Source organism: Numida meleagris, chromosome 20 (genome assembly GCF_002078875.1).
Source record: "Numida meleagris isolate 19003 breed g44 Domestic line chromosome 20, NumMel1.0, whole genome shotgun sequence".
Lineage (NCBI taxonomy): Eukaryota > Metazoa > Chordata > Aves > Galliformes > Numididae > Numida > Numida meleagris.
Window position 1 is genome coordinate 4,924,917 of NC_034428.1, and position 22,446 is coordinate 4,947,362.

Genomic DNA, 22,446 nt, shown 5'->3' on the forward strand with positions numbered 1-22,446 from the left:
ACCAAACCAAACCCAACCCAATCAAACCCAACCAAACCCAACCCAACCCAACCCAACCCAATCCAACCAAACCAAACCCAACCCAATCAAACCCACCCAAACCCAACCCAACCCAACCCAACCAAACCAAACCCAACCCAATCAAACCCAACCAAACCCAACCCAACCAAATCCAACCAAACCCAACCCAACCAAACCCAAGCAAACCTACTGCAGCCTCATGGCCCTACTGCTGCACTGCTCAGGGGACCAGGGATGCCCACATTTCTCAGCAGAACTAAAATGAGGCAAGTGTCCCAGCAGGGTGCAGGTTGCTTACAGGAGCCCCACATCAGCTCAGGTGGATGGCCAGCTGAAAATGTAGTGTCAGCTGGGGTGCCTTCAAGCTTTTAAATGAATTTTTGTTCTCTTGTCGGAGAGGAAGCTGAGTGGCAACAGGGCCTCATCTAATTATGACAGAGAGCTGAGACAGTAACTTAATTTTAGAGTGCAAGAAGGGACAGAGGACTGAGTTAGTTATGGTGTCTGTAGGCTGAAATGTTTGACGTCCCACTTTTAAAAATATAATTAGTTTGCTGCTCTAATCAGCAGCTAGAGCTGCCTCTTCAGGGCATGCTTTACTCTCACCGAAACACTGACTGCGCTGGGTTTCCTATAAGAGAAGCATCTTAATGATAACGCTCCTGTTCTACAGTGGAAAAAATCATCTTCTCTGTGTTTTTTCTATTGCTTCCTCTTCCTGATTTATGGTGCAGGAATTGTGGTGTGGGCCATCCTCTTGCCCCTGCCAGAAGGGAAATAATAGCAGGATTTTCTTGCAGGATTTGCAGCACCAAATGCCACTTCCCTTGGGCAGGAGGCTCTGGCCTGAGGAGAAGTGCCCGCTCACTGCCCCATCTCCCTCTGCAGGTTCCCTGTGCCCAGAGCCAGCCCGGAGCCAGCAGCGAGAGCAGGAGGTTTGCCAACAAGCACAGCAAGAAGGCGCTGAAGGCCAGCCTGACGCTGGGCATCCTGCTGGGCATGTTCTTTGTGGCCTGGCTCCCCTTCTTCATCACCAACATGACACAGGTAAGCAGGTTCTTGGGTTTTCTTTTGGCAGAAAGAGCTTTTTTTTTTTTCAGTGAGAGACGTGGCTAACCCTCACTGTGTCTCCCACCAGGCAGTGTGTGACTGCGTCCCAGCCGGCTTCTTCGACGTGCTCACCTGGCTGGGCTACTGCAACAGCACCATGAACCCCATCATCTACCCACTCTTCATGAGGGACTTCAAGAGAGCCATGGGCAAATACCTGCCCTGCTGCCGGCGCACCGGGGAGCCCCGGCCCAGCGCCATCTCCCTCTCCATGAGGAACTCCAACAGTGGACCCCGCGCGGCCACGTCCCTCAAGAACGTCCTCACCTTGCAGGCTGAGACCGACTCTGTTGTCTCCGAAGCGGTGGCAAACGAACACAGCCTGCTGCCGGCCGCTGAAGGTGCCCTGCTGGCACCCGGCGCTCGCTTGGTCAGCCTTTTTGAGGCAGAAACCCCAGAGCTGGAGCTGCAGCACCGGCAGCTCGGCACCCCTGTGGCCTGAGTGCCAGCCTGGGTACGTCTCCCTGCGCTTCAGCCCAGGGGAGGTGCTCAGCTTCCACCCATACAGCCCAGCAGGCCGCTCCTAACTCACATCAAGGGGAAAGAAATGGTGGGAAGCACATCCCACGACTCACGGACAAGGTTTGGGGCTGCTCCAGTTCACGTCACATCGTGCCTGCTGGGGGTTTCATTTCCTCGCCTGATCTGGGCTGGATCTGTCTCAGTTTCCTGTGAGAGCAGTGGCTTGCAGCACGCTGCAACCATCCTATTTAATCATGAGCAGTCTGCACGACGGGGGATTAAATTTGATGCAAAATGTTCAACGCTGCTTGCTGGATGTTCCACACGGGCGTGGGCGTTCAGCTTGTTTGTGGCTCCACGGGTATCCTGACAGTAGTAAGGAACAGAATCGGCTTCCCTTTAGCTTTCATCCCACAGCTTCCTATTTCTGGCATACAGCCATCACACTTTGCTCTGACAATCCATCAATTTGAAGACGATGCCGTTAGAAAAAATACATATTTTTTTCTTCCAATATGGTCAGCGAGTACTTAATATAAAACACCGACAAACGCTTTCAGCTAATTCTTCCTCAAGTGCCTTTCAGATCAGGGAGGGGTTGGTAGGCTGCTGCTGTGCCCTCCCTGGACTGGTACCCTGGAGGTTCTGGCTGCCCTCCTGAAGCCCACTCTTATGCAAGTGAACCCCAAGCATCCCTCTGACATGGGAGGCCGGGAGAAGAAAGCCGCATGCCATGCAAAGTCTCATTCCTTTTCTTCCCGTGTTGCTGTGCTGCGTGTTCGACTGCATGAGAAATAATCCAGAGGTAAGGTGTGTGGAAAGCTCGGGAAAGAAAGGGTTGCTAGCACAGGGAGGACTCCAAGTGAGCCAAAATCACAAGCTGCAATTGCACTGAGTCAATGAGACCTTCCAGATCCGGAGGTGGGAAGGTGTTTGTACCGCACGGCACTTGTTTTAACACTGAAAAACCCAGAGGTGTTCTCAGGAGGGGGTTTATCCTCTTGCCACGTTCCTGCTAGGTGGCATTTTCTTGTGCTGAGCAGCAAAATCAGCCAGAAAAGGACCCTGTGTAAAGCTGAGTTCCTCCAAGTTGAGACTGGGGAAAAAGGGAGCGGATGCCAATTCACTTTATGGAAGGAGGGAGAAATCAAACAGGTTTATGTTTATTCTATGCCAAGTATTAGCTTTATTTAAAACCCATTAAAAATATATCTAGAGGGAGCTTTTAAGGCTGGAGATGTGTGTGGGACACAGGAAGAAAGTCCCTGTGGGTTGCTGGCTTGCAAGGAAGGAAGCAAGCAATGAGTAAAAAGCCCACTCTGTTTTCTGCTGTCTTCCACCTGTGGGACTCAAAGCACGTTCCTAATAGTAACGAGGCCTCGGACACACATCACCCTCGGTTTGCAGGGAGGGAAACAACCCTGTTGGTTGGAAAGTGCCCAAGCCAGGGCAGCCACCCTGCAGCAGATGGGGGAGGGCAGCCGGGGTGCTCAGCCTTTTGCCTCCCCACGTAGCAGAGCTGAAGTGGAAAAACGTTTTTAATGACCTAGTAATGAGCCCCCTCCACAACACGCTTAAAGATACCCACAGAGCCACCTGCTTTCCCAAGAGCTAAATACCAGAAAGACTGTCTCTAACGGTGGCAGCTGCTTCCCTCAAGAATAAAAGAGCTCGTGCCATGAGGGAATTGCCACTGCTTCCTGAGGAACGATGCTGATTTGGGCCGGAATCGGCCTTTTCTTGTCAGTGGGAGATGCTGTGGGAGACTGCTCTGACAGCTGAGATCCAGTGACACTGTGATGCCAAGGGCTGGGCCCTCAGCAGGGTCTGAAAGCTGCAGCTCAGCTCTGCGGGCTCTACTGATACTCCTTTGTGCTTTGAGAGAGGTGTCAGTGCTGGCTGAGCATCCCTGCCCGTCACAGAGAGCTGCAATTGGCCTCCATGCAGGCCAGGCAAAGTGTGGGCTCGCTGCCGGTTCTGCTGCCTCCCACCCAGCCACACAGCAGCCCCAGGAGCTGCGAGGCAGAAATTCACACCCCCCACAGGAAGCTCTGCAGGCTGTGCAGGGCAGGGGGATGAGGATGGCTCCGTGCAGCTGATGCTGGGCACAATGCATGCAGCAGCTGGGCTGCGAGGAGGGAAGGTTCAGAGATTTGGTTCAGTCTGTGCTTTCACCCCCTGCCTGCTTCACGCTGCTGGCACTGCTGGGGCGGGCTGGGCATGGAGGTGAGCTCTCTGCCAAGAGAGATCCAGGAGAATCCTGTCGGTGAGCATAGCTGGCCAGGGAGTCCTCTCCTGGGTGCAGGTTACCATCACTGCTCATGCCAGCACTCACAGGCCGTGTTAGTGCAGAGCTCGTGCCAGTGCTGGCTGTAGGTGCTTGGCAGTCACCATCATCCTCCTCCTGCACAGCATCTTCCTCTTCCTGAGTCTCACTGCCTGCTGCCTGCTGTGATTTCTTGGCTAGAGGGGAAAAAAGACCGGTGCTGCCCTTCTCCTCCTTGGTTTTAATGCCCACAGCTTTTAGGATCGTGTCCATTTGCTTCATGTAGTCCAGGTGGCCGCTGACCTACAAGCAACAGGAGGAGTGCAGTTAGTGGGGAAGCCATGGGGAACCCAGCTCAGTCCAGTCCTCCATCCCAAAAGCCATCGCTGCCACAAGATTTAGCTTCAGCTCCGACAGGCTGAAAGGGATAGGTCTGAAGAATGTGGTATTCCCTGGAAATAACCCTACCTGGCTGTGCTCCTGGATTGCTTTACCCCTGAGGAATGCATGTTTAAGTGCAGAGTGACAAGACTAGACTCTGGGTGCCACGAGGGTAAAGGAGGAGGTGATCCGCCCTGGTGACAGACTCCCAGGTAGGAGACTCCTTGACTCAGTTCAACTCCCTGTTCTCTGGTAAATCACACACTCTCCCTGTGCCTCAGCTTCCTTGTAAAAGCAAACATCTCATTTAAATTGAGATATAGTAATTGGATCAACAGATGCTGAGTGCGTCGAGGTTCTTGGCTGGAAGAGGAGGTAGTATTTAAGTGTTCATTGATCTGTCCCGTATAAAACTGGGAGTCCACGAGGTTTAAGTTCATAAACCAAATTAAAGCCAGTGGTATGTTGTTGTAAATAACCAGATATTTAACTGTAGGCTGATTTCCACGATAAGATAAACCCTTCTGATACAGATGTTAGGAATGTGTCCTTCGTGTCAGGGCACAGGAGGGAGAGAAAACCTCTTCTGCAGTGGTTATTACTGTTACGTGTTAAAGGCTACCTGGCTGGAAAGGCAGAAGCTGCCCTTCCTGATTCAGGTGTCCCGTTCAAGCCCCACATTAGAGGTAACTACAGCCAAGAGCCTCCTACAGACCAGTCTTCAGATCTCCAAAGCTGGAAGCACAGTGCAGAACGCAGAGCTCCTACTTGATTGCGTGAAGCAGCCTCTGAGTGGTAACATTTGGAGGCACTTAGGACTTGGAGCAAAATGAAGGATTTAATCAGCACATTAGTAAAGCAATATGCGACTTTAATCCATCCAGATGGCTCAACAGGCTCTTGATGTTTTGAACGGATTAGTTAATTAAAATAACCATCGAGGGTCTCATGGAATGGTTGTTAAGACGTGCACACTGCTCCTCCAAAAAGGACGAATCTTTTACTGTCCCCCAGCAGAGCTTGGTGCTAAAGAAGGAAACAAACACAGCGCTGGACAAGGTGGAGAGCAATAAGAACACAACAGACTCACTGGGAGGTGCTGCTGGATCTCTTGGTTTGCTGTGTTCTGAATCCCCTGTAGTCACTACAATCGAGCTGTGCTGGTCAGTGCTTGGAGTACAAGTGGCACTGAGTGATGTGACCTAGGGAGGTCACAGGCGTGGGTTGAGGGTTGGACTAGATGATCTTAGTGGTTGCAATCTTACTGAGCCATCACCAACAGAACAGCAAGCAAAATTCCTTCCTATTTCCAAGCTGTGAAAGCATCCTAGTGGGAAAACTCAGCAATTCCACTTTTCAAAAGCCTGTTTCCATCTGCTGTGCAAAGAGCTGAATGCTTCTGCTGGGTGTGCTGGGAACTTCCACATTGCGAGGGACAATAAAATCTTTAAAGGGAAATGAACAATTGCTTGTCTCCTTGTCAGAACAAAGTGCAGGAGAAACATCAAAACAAAAGGAATGGAAAAGCTCTCTTGTAACCAAAGCAAACAAATTTATGCTTGTTATAAGGAAATGAAAACAGTGGGTTAGGTTTATCGCTGTGCTAAGGTGACTTCTCCCCTCTTGTAAGTGATGTTACAGTTTCTTTGACTCATTGGAAGACACAACCCAAATGTTTATGCCACCAGTTTGGTGGTAGGATTACAGCACTGCACAGGAGGATCTCCAAGGGGTTATGGACTTTAACAGCATTCAGGTGGATCTATCAGTCAGCTGAGAGGAGCCATCATTTCAGAAAGTGATGGAAAGTTTTTCAATTTAACATCAAGAGCTTCCTCACTTCAGCATCATCGGTAAACAACGCCCTTGAAGGGCATCACATTTTCAGGATTTCCTTCTGACGAATACAGTCTTAAGGGAAGAAACTCAAAATCCAAAAATCCTCAGTCATGGATACTGCCTCAAAACCCGTGCAGCCTCCTGCTTCCACACAGTGGCAAGGACTGGCTGATGGCAGGGCTCCCAAGCTACGCCGGTTATCAATCAAAATGCAGGCACCTTCGCCAAGCTGGCAGGCTCCTCCGGTCGGAGTTTCTCCCACTTGTCAGTGCAAGCCTTAATTCAGAGCCTGGGTGTGCCTTGCTTGATGGAGGACATTTAGTTTTGCTGAAAATTTCCTGTTTTCCCCGGTGTTTTCTGGAAGCAAAGACCTAGCAACCTTGCACTGCTCAGCCAGGGGAACGGTGCTGGACTTGGAGTGCATGCAAAAGCCAGTGGAAGAGCAGATTCCCATCGTGAGGACCATCAGAACATCAAGCAAACCTTGAAAGAGGCTGTGACTGGGTTAAGTTACCACAGAAACAAAATCCTCCAGTTTTCATTCTTTGGAAACTGTGTTCTCCCGAAGTGAGGACAGTGAACGTGACCAGTAATTCAGAAGCTGGAATTTAAATGGATTAATCAAAAATGTAGATTTGGCATCTGCAATGAGTCCACCCTTGCACTTAGAGGTACAAACCTAGCTTCAGCAATTCCAGCTTCCAGCACAGGAGAAGCGAATCAATTTATATTTGGGGAAAACTTTGTGGAGCTAAAGTTATTTTGAAAAGGCTCTCAGTGTCACTTGCATTATTCCTCTTTAATGTTTCTACTTCTGCTCTGAATAACTGATGGGATACAGATTGGAGCATGATTCAGCCAGAGGTAACAGGCTTTGCTTCTAACTCATCCCTTTGCACAACTGCAATTCTTGTGGACTGAATAATTCACTGACTGGACTGGTGAAAGTTCTGCTTTAATTACAGCGACACTTCTTGAGCAAGACAGCCATTTTTACAGCAATCATCTTTCAGCCACAACTCACGGATCAAATCGTTCTCACCATTGTCAGTGTGGGCCCAGGCCAGCTTCACACCAATGCAATAACTTTTACCCATGGCTTCCTCCACCAAACGTTGATACGTTTTGTGGGAACACATCGATGTTGGCGATCCCGGGTAAGCACTGTTTTTTTCTGTTCTGAGTTGTGCACTGCTGAGAAACTCAACCCACTCTCAACCCACCTCTGCCAGCTCCAAGAACACCGTGTGGTGGAGAGCTGTAGCTACGTGGTGTGTGAACACTCCGAGTCTTTCCAGCCATATCACTGTCACAAAACATGCCACTTACTCTTACAGTGGTTGTAATCAAATAGTTATCTCTCTGTGCTAAGTCAAGTAGAAGGTATTTAAATTACATGGTATAAGGAATGTCTTAAAGGCCTGGAATACACTGTGCATATAATTACAGCTGGGAAATGGTTTGAACATAATCTCTTAGACCTCGGAGGAAAAGAGATGCCCCAAAATAAAGACTGGATTCATATAATGAAGTGTATGGGAGACCCAGACATTATAAACTACAGCAGTCCACCAGCAAGGCAACGTTGATCAAGTCGGGATGATGGAGAAGTTTGAGAAGAGCCCAATTTCTGCAAAATGAGGACTCCAAAATGAGATTAATTCTCCACATCTGGATGGTATAACAGCATCTGCCTGCAGCAGGGGAAGACTCCTGCTCTGTGACTCTGACAAGATCTGGCAGCCAAACGTTACCAAATCAGACCAGATTTTCAGCTCAGCTCCATGAAATGAGAGCAGTTTTTACCAGCCAAGCCCGGGGTTGCAGAGCACGATTCAGCATTCTCCGAACAGCCTCCCCTGCACCTCCTCTTCCCTACTTTAGCTGCTGTAGCACAGAGACCATCTCCTCCCAAACCTCATACCAGGAAATCAGATCATGACTTATGCCCAAAGGTACTGGAAATAAGCAGGGACCTGGCTGGTTCCAAGGATGGAAATGACTTTTCCATCAGCTCCTGTCTTTTGCCTCATCCCAGACTGCTCAGGAGGACTCGTCACTTCTCACACTTGTGCTGATCCCAAGCACTTACGCTGGGGCAGTGGCTCACATCTCCCTCAGTTCCCATTTTGTTGATGGAAATTATAAGATAGAAATGACTGTACGTAGTGAAAGGAGGAAATGATATGGTGGCTGCAGAGAGATAATAGCTTTCAAGATAATGCCTGGGTTATGAGGGCATAACTCTCCTCCTTACATCAACACCCACTTCTGCACTGCCAGAAATCAAACTGCCCTCTGTATTTTAACAGCTCATTCAGTGAGAGCTGTGCTACTTCAGTGTCATCCTCCCAGTGCAGATTACAGCCTCTTGTCCTTACTGTCTCCTATGCCAGACTGAAACTTTGGATGGGTGGCTTCAAGACACAGGTTCAACCACCAGCAGGTAGGACACGGGAAACAGGAAGCTAAATTCTCCTAAATCCATCTGACTGTGCTTTGTGTAGCCACTCTTCCAGAATCAAACATTATTAACATGACTTAGGGAAAGCTCCCGCTGCTTACGCTGGCAGTTTTGCTTGCATAATAGGATTGGAATGGCTGCTTGCAAAATCTACAGCTACAAACCTGTTCACTGTGAACCTGTCAAGAACGGAGTCTGCACTCTGCCTTTAACCAGAGGGTACTTCAGAATGGTTCTCTTTGCCTTTTAGAAGCAGCTAAATATCCCCTGCCTTCTAAGGAGTACATCAAGATCAAGCAGTACGTCTGTGATGGAGCAAGGACGGACACCACCCTTCGAGTTTTCATCTGCCACAAAGGGAAAACAAACTGCAAGTTATTCATGGCTCCATTTGCACTTTTTTGGAGAAAGCCTGTCAGTTCCTTCCTCTGTTTCAAAGATTCACATTATCAGTGCCTACTGCTTGAATTCTAAAGAGAAAAATGTGGTTAAAACGTATTTAATGAATGATTTAATTATCAGAGGCCCCAGATGTGTTCAACAGCAAGAGGCACCACTGAAAACTAAGCCCTGACAACTCTTGGGTTGCAGGGACATATCCTGATATGTTCCCCATAACACCGTGAAGAGGACTGGATTTGTCTGCTTTCCTGTATGCAGACGTGAGAGAACACTCTCCAGGAGCCTTTGAGCCACTGTCTCAAGCTGAGTTCTGCACATCTCTGTTGCTCTTCTGATCCCCTTCATCCCTGTCACCATGGGAGGTGGCACTGCTCATTCGAAACAAGTGGAACAAGGGTATAACGAGACACAGGCAACCTTTTGCATTTCCAACTCCCCCGTGTTCTTAATTACTCCACATTTTGTAACCACAGTTAGTTCTTTGCTTCAAGTCTTGGGAATACTAGAAATAAATAAATAAATAAATAAATAAATAAATAAATAAATAAATAACCAGTTTAAAGTATTTTGGGGGAAAAGCCTAAACCACAGAAGTGCCAAATTGACTGGATTTCACAAAATTCAGACTTGCCATCTGCTTCTGGCATTTCTGTACCTGGCTGGCTGAAGGCCAGACTGGAGTCTGTTCGCATTCCCTCCTAACGGGAACACTAAGCTCCTCTTCTGAGAGCACTTTTGGAAGAGAGATCAGTTACTCCTGTTTTTCAATTGCTGTCATAAAGACAGCTTCCCCAGTGCTCAGTTACCACAGTAAAGAATGGGTAGAAAGCTTTTGAGGTGGCTCACAGGGAAGAAGCAGAAGTGTGCCAAGGTGTGATACAGACTATTCTAAAAACGAGCTCTGCTGTTTTGCCTTCTGTCGTGCAGAGATGCTGCAGGAGAACATGGCATGAGCACGTTTTGCTGCTACATACTGTTACAGCAACTGATCTAAAGAAAAGTACTTGTGTCTGTGAGCTGTACAAAATGCAGCTCTGTCCGGCTGCGTGCTTGAGCAAGGAGAGGTTTAATCTCAGGTGGCATTTCTATGTTTTCCCTTTATAGGAATTTATGAGCATTCACATCAATGAAAAGCACGAAAAGGAGAATTTAGCTGCCAACATGCTCTCTAGCAGACTTCCAGCCATGCATTCCTATTGCCCCAAGCTTGCGAGTTCATCCCTGGTTTCTGCTGCAGTAAAACTGCCCTGAGGAACAGAAGCACCCATTCCTGACTTGTGAGCTTCTGTGAAAATGCTCTGCCTACATTCTGACTCCGAGCAGTGCTGCAATATTCAAATGTTAATGCAAAATGTAATCTACAATATCCCACTTGAACAAACAGCAATCAGTCTAATACATTACAGCTCAATTACTTCCTTGGTCTCTCTAACAGGTGCTGTCAAATAAATCCACTGAACAAATCAGTCCCATTGTAACCATTAGGAAGGCTTTTATAACTGCATTTGCTGAGTGGGAGAACATTCTTCCTTCAGTTACTGACAGACTGAAAAAAAACCACATACTAATCAAGAGAGACATGCCATAAATTCCTCACAGGTGAACTCCTGTTTAGAGTGAGGTCTCCTAGCCCACTGCTCATTTGAGGACTGTGATGCAAAGAGAACCAAGCCATTTGGGCCCAGGCTATTTTTCATCCTGGCTGGACTGTGAGACGACAAATTACTGACGCTGTCTGTACAATTATTTCAAACTCAGCACCTTTGCATCGCCTGAGCTTTATTTCTCTATCACTGCTCATCCCTCCCTACCCCTGGCTGTGTTTCAGCGGGACCTGAATGCCTCTGTCTGCAGCTGTGCTTGCTGGAGGTCCCTCAGCAGATGGGTGGCTGTGCAGCCACTCTTTGCAGGTGACCTCAGGTCCTTTGCAGAGTCCCAGGGTGGTCTGCGAGGGCTGAGGGCAGAAATAGAAATGAAGGCATGACAGATGAGCTCATCCCGGTGCCTGCTCATCGTGCTGAAAAGCAGGCAATTAAGGATCATCATTATTGTTCCTCAAAAGCAGCAAGAGCTTAATTGAAAAGCACTCCTGTTTTTTTTAGATGCTTAATTTCCGCTGAAGCTGAGAATGAACTGTATTATTCTGGTGAACTCAGGATGCACCAGAGACCTCAGCAATCCCAGCAAGCCAAACTTTTCCATGTACAGCCAGGCACCCTCACTGGAAGCGCCGCATCAAGCTGTCTCCTCATTAGCAGCCCTATCTCTGCGGGCTGTAAATGTGCCCATTTCTCAAGTTGTTCTATTTATTCTTAATGTTTTAAGAGCCAAAGCTCAAAGAGGAAAACTCAGATGAGGAAGCAGCAAAGCAATAGGCTCCACTGAATTACCACAAAGCAGAAGGCACTCACCACAGAACACATCTCAAGCAGCACTACCTACAAACAGCGGAGTCTCTGCATCACTTCAGGACCTTTTTCAAATCAGATTCATGTTGTGGGTTATGAAACTTTCTGCATAAGCCACCTAAATGAAAGGAAACTCCGAATATTTTATGGAATTAGGAAAAAAAAAAAAAGAAAAAGCCTTTACTGGGAAGCTGAATCCTACAGAGGCCTCTTAGTCCTCCTTTACTTGAGGCATTACACTCCATTTCTCTGAGACGTGCACCAGAATGACAAGCTCCCTGCAAGGCAGATACCTGATTTACATGCATAAATAAGAATGTGCATTGCCACATGTATACAGTGCCTCCCTCTCCCACCTTCTGTATTTTTGTAGAAGAGGCAGGAAGATGTTCTGTTAGGCAGGATACTGGGCTTGATGGATGTTAGTCTGAATTACTGTAGATGTTCTTATGTTTTGTTTCCTCTATCAGAAAGAGGGATTTTTCATTTTTCAGTCAAGGAGCTTTCTTGTATTCTTCTGCAATTACCTTATAGAAAACATCTCTATATTTCTCTTATGCAACTGCACTATATTTGCAGCAAGATCCATCCTTGCTTACTTGTCACTTTTTACATAGTGCCTCTGAATATTTCCTTCCTCTTCTTGCTCTCTCTTTTTACTTCTAAAACATTCATCTGAATGCACTGTGTTTCTTTTCATAAAGCTCCATGCTCTGGAAAATGGATCAAGAGAATGACTCCTACTTAATACAGGTTTTCCCCACTGCGGGAATTGCTCTTTTTTTTCCCCAGTGCTTTGCAGTAAGATTAAAGAAGTGAAAGTGTCAGCTCTTTCTGAAATGAGAACAGCGCTGGGATTGTCTGCTGGCATCAGGCAGCACGGACACAGATGCACAACAGCAGAAGATCAGCAGATAGCAGCTCTGCAGCCATGATTCATTCAGCTGAATGGTGAATACTGTTCCTCTGGGGAAGAATGGAGAGGCTGCAGGCAGGGTCAGGTCTGCAGGACTCCTGGAGGGTTGAGGGTCAGGAAGCAGAAGGTCAACAGAAAGAGGGTCTCTGAAGAGAACTCAAAAGAGAGGAGAGCAACCTGGACAAACCTAACAGGAAACGTCACCCCTGTGTCATCACCGTTTGACTTCTTCGGCCGTTTTTCTTTTAATGTCATCAACAGATGCTTGCAAGTGATTGATGACAATCCCAGGGATAGTGGAAAAAATGCATGTGGGAGCGTGTGGAAATGCTAACCAAGGCAACTGAGGAAAGTGCAAAGATACTGGCACAGCTACAGCGCTGGACCATGTTAAAAAGCCTCTACCATGCCACTTCCTTCTGGGAGGCCTACATTTTGGTCTGTGAAGTTCTTATTTTATCTGTACGGCATTAAGCTCTGTGTTTTCTGGCAAGGGCTCATAGCTCAGTTATAATGAATGAAACGAGCTGGTAACAGTTGGGTATTTATAGGCTCAGCAGGCTGGTGCTCCAAAAAATCTGAAAGAATTTAAAAGTGCCTTTGGCTCCAGAGCAACACTGACAGTGCTAGCAGCTTGTGGGGACAGGCAGGAGGGGTCACAGCGGGAAGAATGACGGTGGATGTGCCCTGAGCTTTGTGCTGAGCATCCTCCAGTCTGGTCTGCAGACTGAAAGATAAGCTGAATCATTCAGATATGGAAAAACAAGATTGCATGCCCAAGATTCCAGAGAATATGAACACAGACGCTAAGTTCCGCATGATCTGCTCTGTAAGGGTTCACTCATGAGTAATGATGAGGCACTGAGATCATTGGCTTGCTTACGATAATTAAGTTGAATACTGCTAATCATTAATGACAGCTTTGAGGAAGCTAAGTGTCTACCACGCACACATGTGCAACAGGTAAAACAACACTTCCTGCTTCCCAAAATCACATACTCCAAAACACAGCAGCCTCGCAGCCTAGCAAACCGGCCACTGCTACCACAGAGCTGTCAGTGCAAGCTGCCTCCTGCACCAGGATCACTGTGGCCCAGGACCAAGGTACAAGGGCTACGCAGTTGTCCCCGCGTGAGCTGGCACCGTGCTGGAGGAGCCACCCAGATAAGGCTGCAGGCTGTGCCTGCTCTGCTGCCACGCGTTGGAGCTCCACGTTCCCCAGCTGCTGACCTACCTCTCCAGCATCACACCTTCTCCTGATCGACGAGTGTGAGGGCAGATGGAAGAAGTGAGACTAGAAGTAATACTTACTACAGATGAAAGGTCCATGTTTACCATCCTCCTGTCGTCCAACTGGACTGGCTGGAGGCCTGCAACGTTGAGCTGGACGGAAGAGGTTCTGTATACAAATCCCAGCAGCCAGTCCCCTCTAGGAGCAGAGCAAAAGAAGAGTGTGAATAAATCCTGTTGCTGAACTTACTTACATAACATATGACTACACAGACCATGGGGAGAACAGACAGGCCAGGAAGCACAGTCTAGTCTGGAGCAATGCCCACTGCAGCTTTGTCGGATGCAGGAATCAGAGCAGTTGCCAAAATCAGGACAGATTTCTGGGAGGTAAGAGTGTAAGTCTTAGTTAAATCCTGATCTGGGGGTGCAGTCTCATTTCATTCAGTGAGTTTAAAAATCTGACCCTTTCTGTATTTGCTTGGAGAGAACAATACATTCACATTTACTCTTTTTAACGCACTAATAGGTAGAAGTTCTCCAGGCTCCAGGGAGCTGTAAATGTGATGAGGCTGATGATACCAACACTACTGACATAGAAATGGAATGTGAAGCTCTTCAGAGCGCTCCTGATTTATAGGTACTGTATAAATATGTAGTTTCAATGACAATACTAGAAAGGGTCTGTTCCCACTGTAAAGTATTGCTGTAAGTCATTGTGTCAGTATCAGGGTAGACTACAGGATGAACACAGAAGGTGATGCATCCTTTGGAAATACATCATTTGTTCTGCGCAGAACCCAGGTACCACTGGGTACCTGAATGCCACTACAGTCTGTGGAGCAGATTTAAGCTGGATGTGAGTGGTGTGCAGACTCTGGGAAGGCTGCAGATGAGGCCACTCCTTTCACTGCAAAATGGTGCGTGCTAAAAGTCAGGAGTCAAGTCTACACGGGGCTCTGCAAAACCTTTGCAGCACATCCACGCTGCATTACAGTCACTTTTTGATCTGTCACCCCATGGCTGGTTTTTTTTTGACATGCTCAATGAGTCTTCTTAACTGATTTGGTTAAGGTTTTCCACTAGGAATTTGTAACCTTGCTGTGAAATCAAGGGGGACAGCCCTGACAGCTGGCTTTCACTCCCCGGCTCCTTTCAGACTTCAAAGCTGGAAGGGATGAGCTGCAGCGGACTGAAGCTCAACAAACTGTGTCCAAATCTGATCTTGCAGCAGTATTATTCAATGTAATTCATGTGAACTAAATATAGTTATTCCTGGAGTGACAGAACGAGGACAAAATTGGTATGAGCAAGAGACAGAGTGATGAGATTCAGGTGGGGCTTTACCAAGAAATGTTTGTACAGTCCTCTCATATCTAGTGAACCTCCCCTAGCTGCCCCTTGTGCCACCTGAGTAACATTCAAATTCAGCAGCTGAGAGCAAAGCAGAGAACTAATGTAGCTGAATATTTCCTGACAGTCTCCTCACCTGCTTCTTCCTATTTGCGGGCAGCAAGCTACAATTTCTACACCTTTTTTTATTCAACACCCAGTGGATGGGTAGAGACTAGCCAAATTATTGCCTACACAAAGATACGAACGCACAACCTGCTCCAACAGCACATACAGGCTTGGAAACGATAACAAAATGATTTTATATTACAGCAAATGGATACACTGAGCTTTTTTGCACTGGAACAGATACTTGTTTAACAAACGGAGGAGCAACATTTGCCAGGGCAAATTCAGCTCTGTGCAACAACTGCTGTAATTTATGGCTTCTTGGAGGAGCACAGAAGCATTCCCAAGTCCCCAGTCACTAATCGACAGGAGGCAGCAGTTGCTTTTTCCCCATGTCAAATGAAGAAATATTTTAACTGGTGTGCACATCCGGCATCCAGAAAAAGTCCTAGGATCCAAAAAAGACAAAAGCAACATTTTGCAGCCTGACAGATGGGACTGATGATTTTGGGGGAGTTACAATCTTGAATGCTTTAAAATCCTTCTATTTAGTTCTTCTTTGTAAATTAATATACAATGTTAGATGCACAGTAACACAGTAATTTCTCATCTTATACACATGTAATACATACATATGTGCATATGGAAAGGACCAACAGCATTTCAGCTGTCCTTGATCTGAGGGCTTGTGGCTTTAGAGCTGTCTTTACTCAGTTACATGTTCTCTGCTCATCTTCTTGCCTGGTTATTTCTCAATTTATTTTCCCATGCTCTTCCCCGCTTCATTCCTTTCTTTTAATTTCCCTCTTCTAATTGTGCTGATAAATGATGCTCTTGTCACAATTATCTTCCAATACACAGTCTCTTAGATTTGGCACTGTCACTTGAATTCTTAATAGCTTTTGCAACGCTGCTTCAGCTGCTTCTGGCCTCTGGATCTCCCTCTTCTCACCCAGCAGCTCTCACACCTCTGCACAGTGCTTATCTGCACAGCTTTAAAGGCTGACTTTAAGTTTCAAGGTAACCCTCCTATTCTTTCACATTGTTAGTAAATTTGCAACAGCTATCCCACTTGGACCCCCTCTGCAAGTGAAATTTCTTGTTCACCTGGACTATCCTGACCAGAAACAGTCTAGATATAAAAATTCTTCAGTTTGCTCAAGCTCCTTTCCTTGCACGGCGATGTTCACATCTTCACATTCACATTCTCTACAAGCACCCTCTAGTGAGCTGTATCTCAAAGCTTTGACAGACTTCAGTTCACCATCTTCAACCATCAGTGATCTTAAAGGCAGCAGTTATAAAGGTGAGATTTAAATATGGATTTGTCAATGCTATGCACACACAAACAGTCTGACCCCATTTTAAACTGCTGCGGTGACACAGTGCTGCCATAGCAAGAACAGGACTTACGTACTGAGAACCTCTGCCTCCCAGTGTAAGTGTGCATCACAAACAGGCAAGAACTGGAGACAGAACAGCCTTGAACTGTCTCCTGAAGACTGTCATCTCCAACTAATCTCAGGGAGAGACCTCTGCAGAGAAGAGACTCTAGCACTGCTCAATTAGTGGACTCACCAGCTGAACAAACACGAGCTTACAAACCGTTTAAAAGGGATAGATGTACAGAAACATTTCCAAGTGACACTGGCACAACAAAGCAGGGGACTGCGTGCGTACAGACCTGCAATAACCATTTATGATCCTGCCCGACACCACTTTTGTGATCGCCTTCCAGTACTTGGCTTCGCCTTCCACTGGAGCTCCCAGTAAGACCACATCTTCAATGATCCCTTGGGAGTCTACGAAGGTGAAAGCAGAACAGTGCAGGTTTAGAAGACAGATCAGACAGCATTTGCCAACAGGGAGTGGTAATCCATCAAACTGGTTTGATTTTCTTGAGGGGTACCTTAATGCACAGGGCACCATTTGCTGACTAGGCATGTTGACTTATGTAGTACAAGGGATGCTCCGAAAGTAATGCCTCCTATGTTATTCTGTTGGCCCACAGCATCAGAGGCAAATGTTGGGGGTATGGCAGTAGAGGCCGAACCTTCCCACCAATATCCCATTACATTTTGCTGCTGTGCAACAGATGGCAGCAGAGGGGCAGTCTGTCAGAGTGGTGTCTGACATGGAACTGTGTACAGAGCTGAATATCACCTTGAATGCATTGGAAACGACAGTGGCAATGTTGGAATATCACAAAGCTTGTGCCAGGTGGGTCCCATGATGCTCATGCGGGAAGAGAAAGAACACCACCCACAAGTTTGTCAGGACCCACTGAATCAATGCGAAGCTGAAGGTGACAGTTTCCCGGGTCGCTTCATTACCAGTGATGTGATGTGGTGCTGGAGAAAATGCATAGCTAATGGTGGTGACTGTTAAACAGTGTTCCACAGCTGAGAATTTGTTCTATCAAACAGCGTTACCGTGCTCTTTGCATTTGTTGTATTTTTCACGGAAATAAATAGGAGGCATTACTTTCAGAGCAACCCGCGTAAATCTTCCTCTCTCATTTGACAGCTGCAGCTGGGAAGTTTCAGTAGAAATGACTAAATGAAAAATGATGGGCAGCTCTGCTACAGTCCTAAATTAAAATTTAAATATTAATGTGCTTTCCCACTCCCGCCATCTAAAGACAAGAGACAGCCTCAGTCTAGACGCCATTCAGGGCATATGGGGGGACCTTATTTAGCTCTTTTTCAGTTAGACTTCTGTGGGGATACAGGCTTGAAGACAGGGAAAGACACTCATAAACAATATATTAATATATATTCCCAACTCTTCTTTGTAAGGAGACATCAAGCACCTGATGTAGTAGTTAAGTGAAGTTCAGCACTCCAGTCTCAGAGCCTCGTGGGCATGCTGTGCTGAATCAATACTCCCCAGCTGAGACCGGCGTTCACAAGACATGAGCTGAACTATTTTCAGGCTGGTGTCTGCAGTTCGTAAAATAACACGCTGAAATTTTCTGGGAAATGAAGGTAAGAGTGCACCACTTCAAGCTATGATGGAGAGGTGGTGCCTGGCTAGGCTTTTTAAATAGAAATCAGCTGGCTTCTTTTCCCTAATAGCACTAAAAACTTGGGGCTCCCTGCGGCGCCTGCATCTTTCTCGACACAGCGTAAATCCCAGCAGCTGACAACAGCCCAAAAGAGCTCTCTTGGTATTATTTCTTATTGCAAAGCAAATTTTGCACCAATCAAGAGAACAGCAAAGAGCAATTCAATTTTGTTAGTGTAATCTGTGAGCAATAAAGTCCTGTGTTTCCACAGCCACGGGCAATGAAAAGGAAACCCAGCGCCTGTTCAGGGAGCTTGCTCCAACTGAGGTACTAAATTCCACGGCCACAATGTGAGCCAACTGAATAAACAAGCAGCTAGTTCATCAGGATCTTGGGCAAGGTGTTGGAAGCCTTTTTTTTTTTTTCCTCCAGTCTTTTGCACAGCTCATTTCTTGCTTAGAAGAAAAAAAAAATGTTCAGCTTTGGCTGAAAAACACCCGTTTTCTTTCAGCGCTGACAGAAACCTGAGAACAGATCACTGACCTATGTGGTTGCTGGCACCCTAGATAAATTAAATGTATTTCACAGTTTGCAGATCTTTTGTACTGATGAAGAAAAACAAAGTCTGCATAAAGCAGGAAAAAAATAAAAATAAAAATAAAAATAAAAATAAAAATAAAAATAAAAATAAAAATAAAAATAAAAAGCAGTTACTGATGGGAAAAGACTGCAAACTGATAAGATTATTTGCACGGGCAAGGTGTGGAAGATCCAGGTTAACTGGGAGGCTATAACCAGTTTTCAGGAGCTGGGCTCTCCTGAAAGAGAGAGCAAGGAGGAAATCATCAGGTCAGCCCTCACTGGAAAGAGAACATTGATGGAACTCAGCTTCTCTCTGTGCATCGTACAGATGTGTGTCATGGCAGAGTTTGGCAGCAGTAACACTGATATTTAACCACAGCAGAAAACAATAACCCTGTGCACGATTCTGCAGGACACTGGTACTAAACACATATGACACCTCGCTCAAGCACAGCTTGGCTTCAAGGTTCTCAAGTTGGTGGTAACAGGCATTGTCAGTTTTCATTAGTTTACACTTGTTGTTTACCAAAATGCACAGGAATCACGATGAACAAATCAGAGCAATGAACTCCCTGTGCCATGCCATGTGTCTGACAGGGGTCATTACTCCACCTCTCACTATAATGTCATTTTCTGGAAACTAAGCTCTGGCTTCCAAAGTCATTTGCAATGAAGGATCCCAAAGGTTATTTACCTGAATTGCAGAAGAGTGTTTTCTTTTAACAGACTTTGAATTTCTGCCATGGTCTTTCACTGAATAATCCACGATTAGTTATTTGTCCTCATAAATGCCACTGCCATCTGGATGCAAAAGGCCTGCATGACTAGGCCTTCTATTTCTTTTGTGTGAGACATCCAAGTCCAAACCTAAATCAGTCTCAGATGTCCCAGGTCTCAGCTTCATTCCTTCTGTGGCTTGCTCTGGAATGTGCATGCGAAGAACGCCTTGGCAATGTGCACCAAACATGCTGCTTTTCATCTCACAAACAGCTCAGCTTTCATAATTCAATTAAGGAACTGAAAAATTAGTGTACTGTGGGGAGCTGCTATGATACATAATTACGATGCTTAGATTTCTTTAGAATAGCAGCCAGCTTTAAAGACCCCATATGATTTCCTTTCATGTATTACTTAGCCATGGTCTCATGTTATTCCAGTGAGAGACAGCAGACCGCTAAATAAAAGCCTGAAAATAATTCAGCCCCTGACATTCTTAAGACACAAAAAGAGCAGATCTAGAGCCAGATTAGGATCTGGGTTCTGGCTTCAGTGTAACTGCATTAGGATCATTCTGGACTTCATTAGATTTAGCCTGAGAACAGAATTCCTGTATTTGAGGACTTCCATCTTAACCCAGAAGTAAAGTTCTGGTGTACAGCTGTCAACAGAAAATACCCCGACCTCCTTTGTCCTCACCTGACACCATTCCCACCTTCCTGGACTTTATTGAACATTTTCCTACGTAGAGCTCCTTATTTATGAGAGACTTTCTGTGAGGCTGCGTGGTTAATGAATCACATGAGCTACGTATGGGGGAAGGCAGGCTGCATGCACACGCTCATACTGACTCAACTCCAAGATGCATTTCACATCAACTGATCATAATGATTTTACTCTTCTTTCTAAATTAAAAATAGAATCTATTAATAAACAGAACCACAATGGGTAATAAATCGACAGATGGTTTTATACTTGACTTCGGGGAAAAATTATCATGAAAATAGCAGATGACAGTGGCATTTCAAGGACTTAAATGGAAGGGAGGACTCATGGAATTAGATACAATAGCTACGGAGAGCTGCCAATAAAGGCAAGGCGTCCTCTGCCAAGATCTCAGTGGCTCTGGGCAGCTCACAGACTGATCTAGTGGTCCAGTGTCACAACATGTCAAGGCTGTTATTGACAGACTGGTGACCAAACCAAGCTGTCAGCCACCCCTCTGATGAAGACTGTGGATTTAGTCTGGTGGAACTGACAGGAGTATTTGGCTCCAAATGAATTTCAAAACCTTTTTTTTTTTTTTTTAGGTTTCTGTTTGATTCTAAAAAACCTCAAACTCTCTTCCAGAAGAACATTTCCTGTTGGAAGAAAAATTTATCAGCAGTAAAGAAAACAAAGAGGAAAAGGACCAGAAGGTGAAGCTTACCCTTTTCTTGAGCCATCTCCTGCAGGCAGAAGTAGATGACTCTGGCACCCAGACTGAAGCCAATCAGCGTGACAGGTCGCTTGCCCTAAGAATGAAAGAAAGGAGGAAAAGCCATAAAATGCTCTGCTAGACCTGGAAAAAGAGACCAGCCATAGGATTCCCGAGACCCTGACACAGAGAGCACTTATGTTGGTGCCTGATCTTTAAAGCATGTGAGAGATTCTGTCAATTTCAAAGAGGTTGTCCCTGAAGTTTTACATAGTTCAATATTCAGAGCATCTGTTATTTTGTACTTTTGATAGCTAGAAAATCAATTGAAAGAATCCAGTGACAAGATGTTACTCAAACAGAAATCAGAGGCTTGTTGTTTTGAAATTTCCAACGGAGAGCTTGATTTGTGGAGCAAAAATTTTTCTGGAAACAAAAATACTGGACACTTCTAGATTTGAGACTGAAGGGCAGCAGCACTGCGTGGCTGTTATAAAAATGATGCGTGGAAAGCTTTTATTTTGTACAACCTAATGAGATTTTCTTTAAGATCAAAGAGAGCTTAATCTCAGCAGCAATGGTCTCTGTATTAAGCAGGGAGCAGGGGTGTGATGGACTCTCTAGACATCATGCTAACTCATAGGCTCTGCAGCACATTGGAATGTGTGTTTTCACAACAGTTAATGCTTGAAAGGCAGTAACAAATGCCCCCACCAAAACAACAGGCTTGCATGAAATAAAGTTTATTGGCTTTCCTGGGACTGTTTCAAGTGCTCCTTTCCCATAGTGCTCCTCCACAACAGATAGCATGCCTGTGAGAAGCACGTGGCCAGCAGAACACTGCCTCCCCCGTGCCAGTGATAGCCCAGCAAGCAATGGCAGGCTTTGGGGGGCAGAAATGACTTTTGCAAACCATCTCAGGGAGCCTTAATGATGTGTGTCAGTTCTTTCAGGTACCAGCCCATTCCACTTCCCTGTTTTGGGTGTTGTATTTCACCTCTAGTTCAAGCTTGCATCCCATTTGGATATGTTTTTTCTTACAAGTCTAGTACTCTGCTGCTCCCTCTTCCTTCCTTTCCCATTTGTGAATGCCTTCTGCTTTTCTCACTCTCACTTTAGCTTATATCCTGCCTTTTGTTTCACAGGCTTCCAGCAGGAGCGTGGAATTTACTCAGAATTGTGGCTTTGCACCTACAAAGTACTTGTTGGAATCACCTGAATGGCAACATCTGTATGAATCTGTGCTCACAGCCACTTCTATGCCAGTGCTCCACAGCTGCAGCAACGCAGGGAAGCACGAGTGCATTTATCATGATGGGTCAGCGCGTGCTATCCTTGCTTGTGTGCCTGATAAAAATGAAGGAAATTGCAAGCTACTGAGATCTCTTCCCCAGTTAATTCCTCCCAAGAGAAGACAGATGTCAGAAAGAAGAAAAACCCAGCTCTTGTCTTTTTCTTTCTATTTCAGAGGAGTCTGTTAGCCACCTTTCAGCACTGGATTCTCCTCCTTAACTTTGTTTGCAGGAATACTGCAAAGGCATTGTCATAATTATTCCAGACTGAAGCCTGATGAAAGCAGGTGCAGTTATAGTTTAGGATCAATAAAAGTAATAAGAAGCTGGATTCTTCAATTAAATTATTTTGTATGTTTATATGTGATCCAGTATCATTTAGGCAAAAACATGGCTCATGCTGCACGTAATGGTACACAGTATTCTCTTACACTGTTTTGCTGTACCTCTTAATTCACAGTGAGTACTTTT

The 22,446-nt window shown here is 45.9% G+C and overlaps 2 protein-coding genes and 2 long non-coding RNA genes across 10 annotated transcripts in view; 2 read left to right on the forward strand and 2 right to left on the reverse strand.

Annotated features, from left to right (window-relative positions):
• Window positions 1-912, reverse strand: part of LOC110408503 — a 1,905-nt gene extending 993 nt beyond the window's left edge. The window contains exon 1 of the long non-coding RNA XR_002444371.1: window positions 212-912. This is a non-coding gene — a long non-coding RNA (uncharacterized LOC110408503). The remainder of the gene's footprint in view (window positions 1-211) is intronic.
• HTR6 (5-hydroxytryptamine receptor 6) overlaps window positions 1-1,573 on the forward strand; it is a 3,292-nt gene extending 1,719 nt beyond the window's left edge. The window contains exons 2-3 of the mRNA XM_021417255.1: window positions 910-1,068; window positions 1,160-1,573. Of these exons, the coding sequence (XP_021272930.1) occupies window positions 910-1,068; window positions 1,160-1,573 (573 nt within the window). The remainder of the gene's footprint in view (window positions 1-909; window positions 1,069-1,159) is intronic.
• The window catches only part of TMCO4 (transmembrane and coiled-coil domains 4), a 38,534-nt gene continuing 18,837 nt past the window's right edge, over window positions 2,750-22,446 (reverse strand). For 5 of the 7 annotated variants that reach the window (XM_021417247.1, XM_021417246.1, XM_021417249.1 and 2 more), the window contains 4 exons: window positions 20,696-20,780; window positions 16,645-16,762; window positions 13,581-13,698; window positions 2,750-4,162 (listed from right to left, as the gene is read on the reverse strand). In XM_021417247.1, the coding sequence (XP_021272922.1) occupies window positions 3,752-4,162; window positions 13,581-13,698; window positions 16,645-16,762; window positions 20,696-20,780 (732 nt within the window). In that variant the 3' untranslated portion in view covers window positions 2,750-3,751. The other 2 variants (XR_002444370.1, XM_021417251.1) reach the window with 2 other exon arrangements.
• LOC110408505 lies at window positions 13,705-20,700 on the forward strand. The gene is made up of 3 exons (XR_002444373.1): window positions 13,705-13,889; window positions 14,029-14,139; window positions 20,577-20,700. It is a non-coding gene; the product is annotated as an uncharacterized LOC110408505 (long non-coding RNA).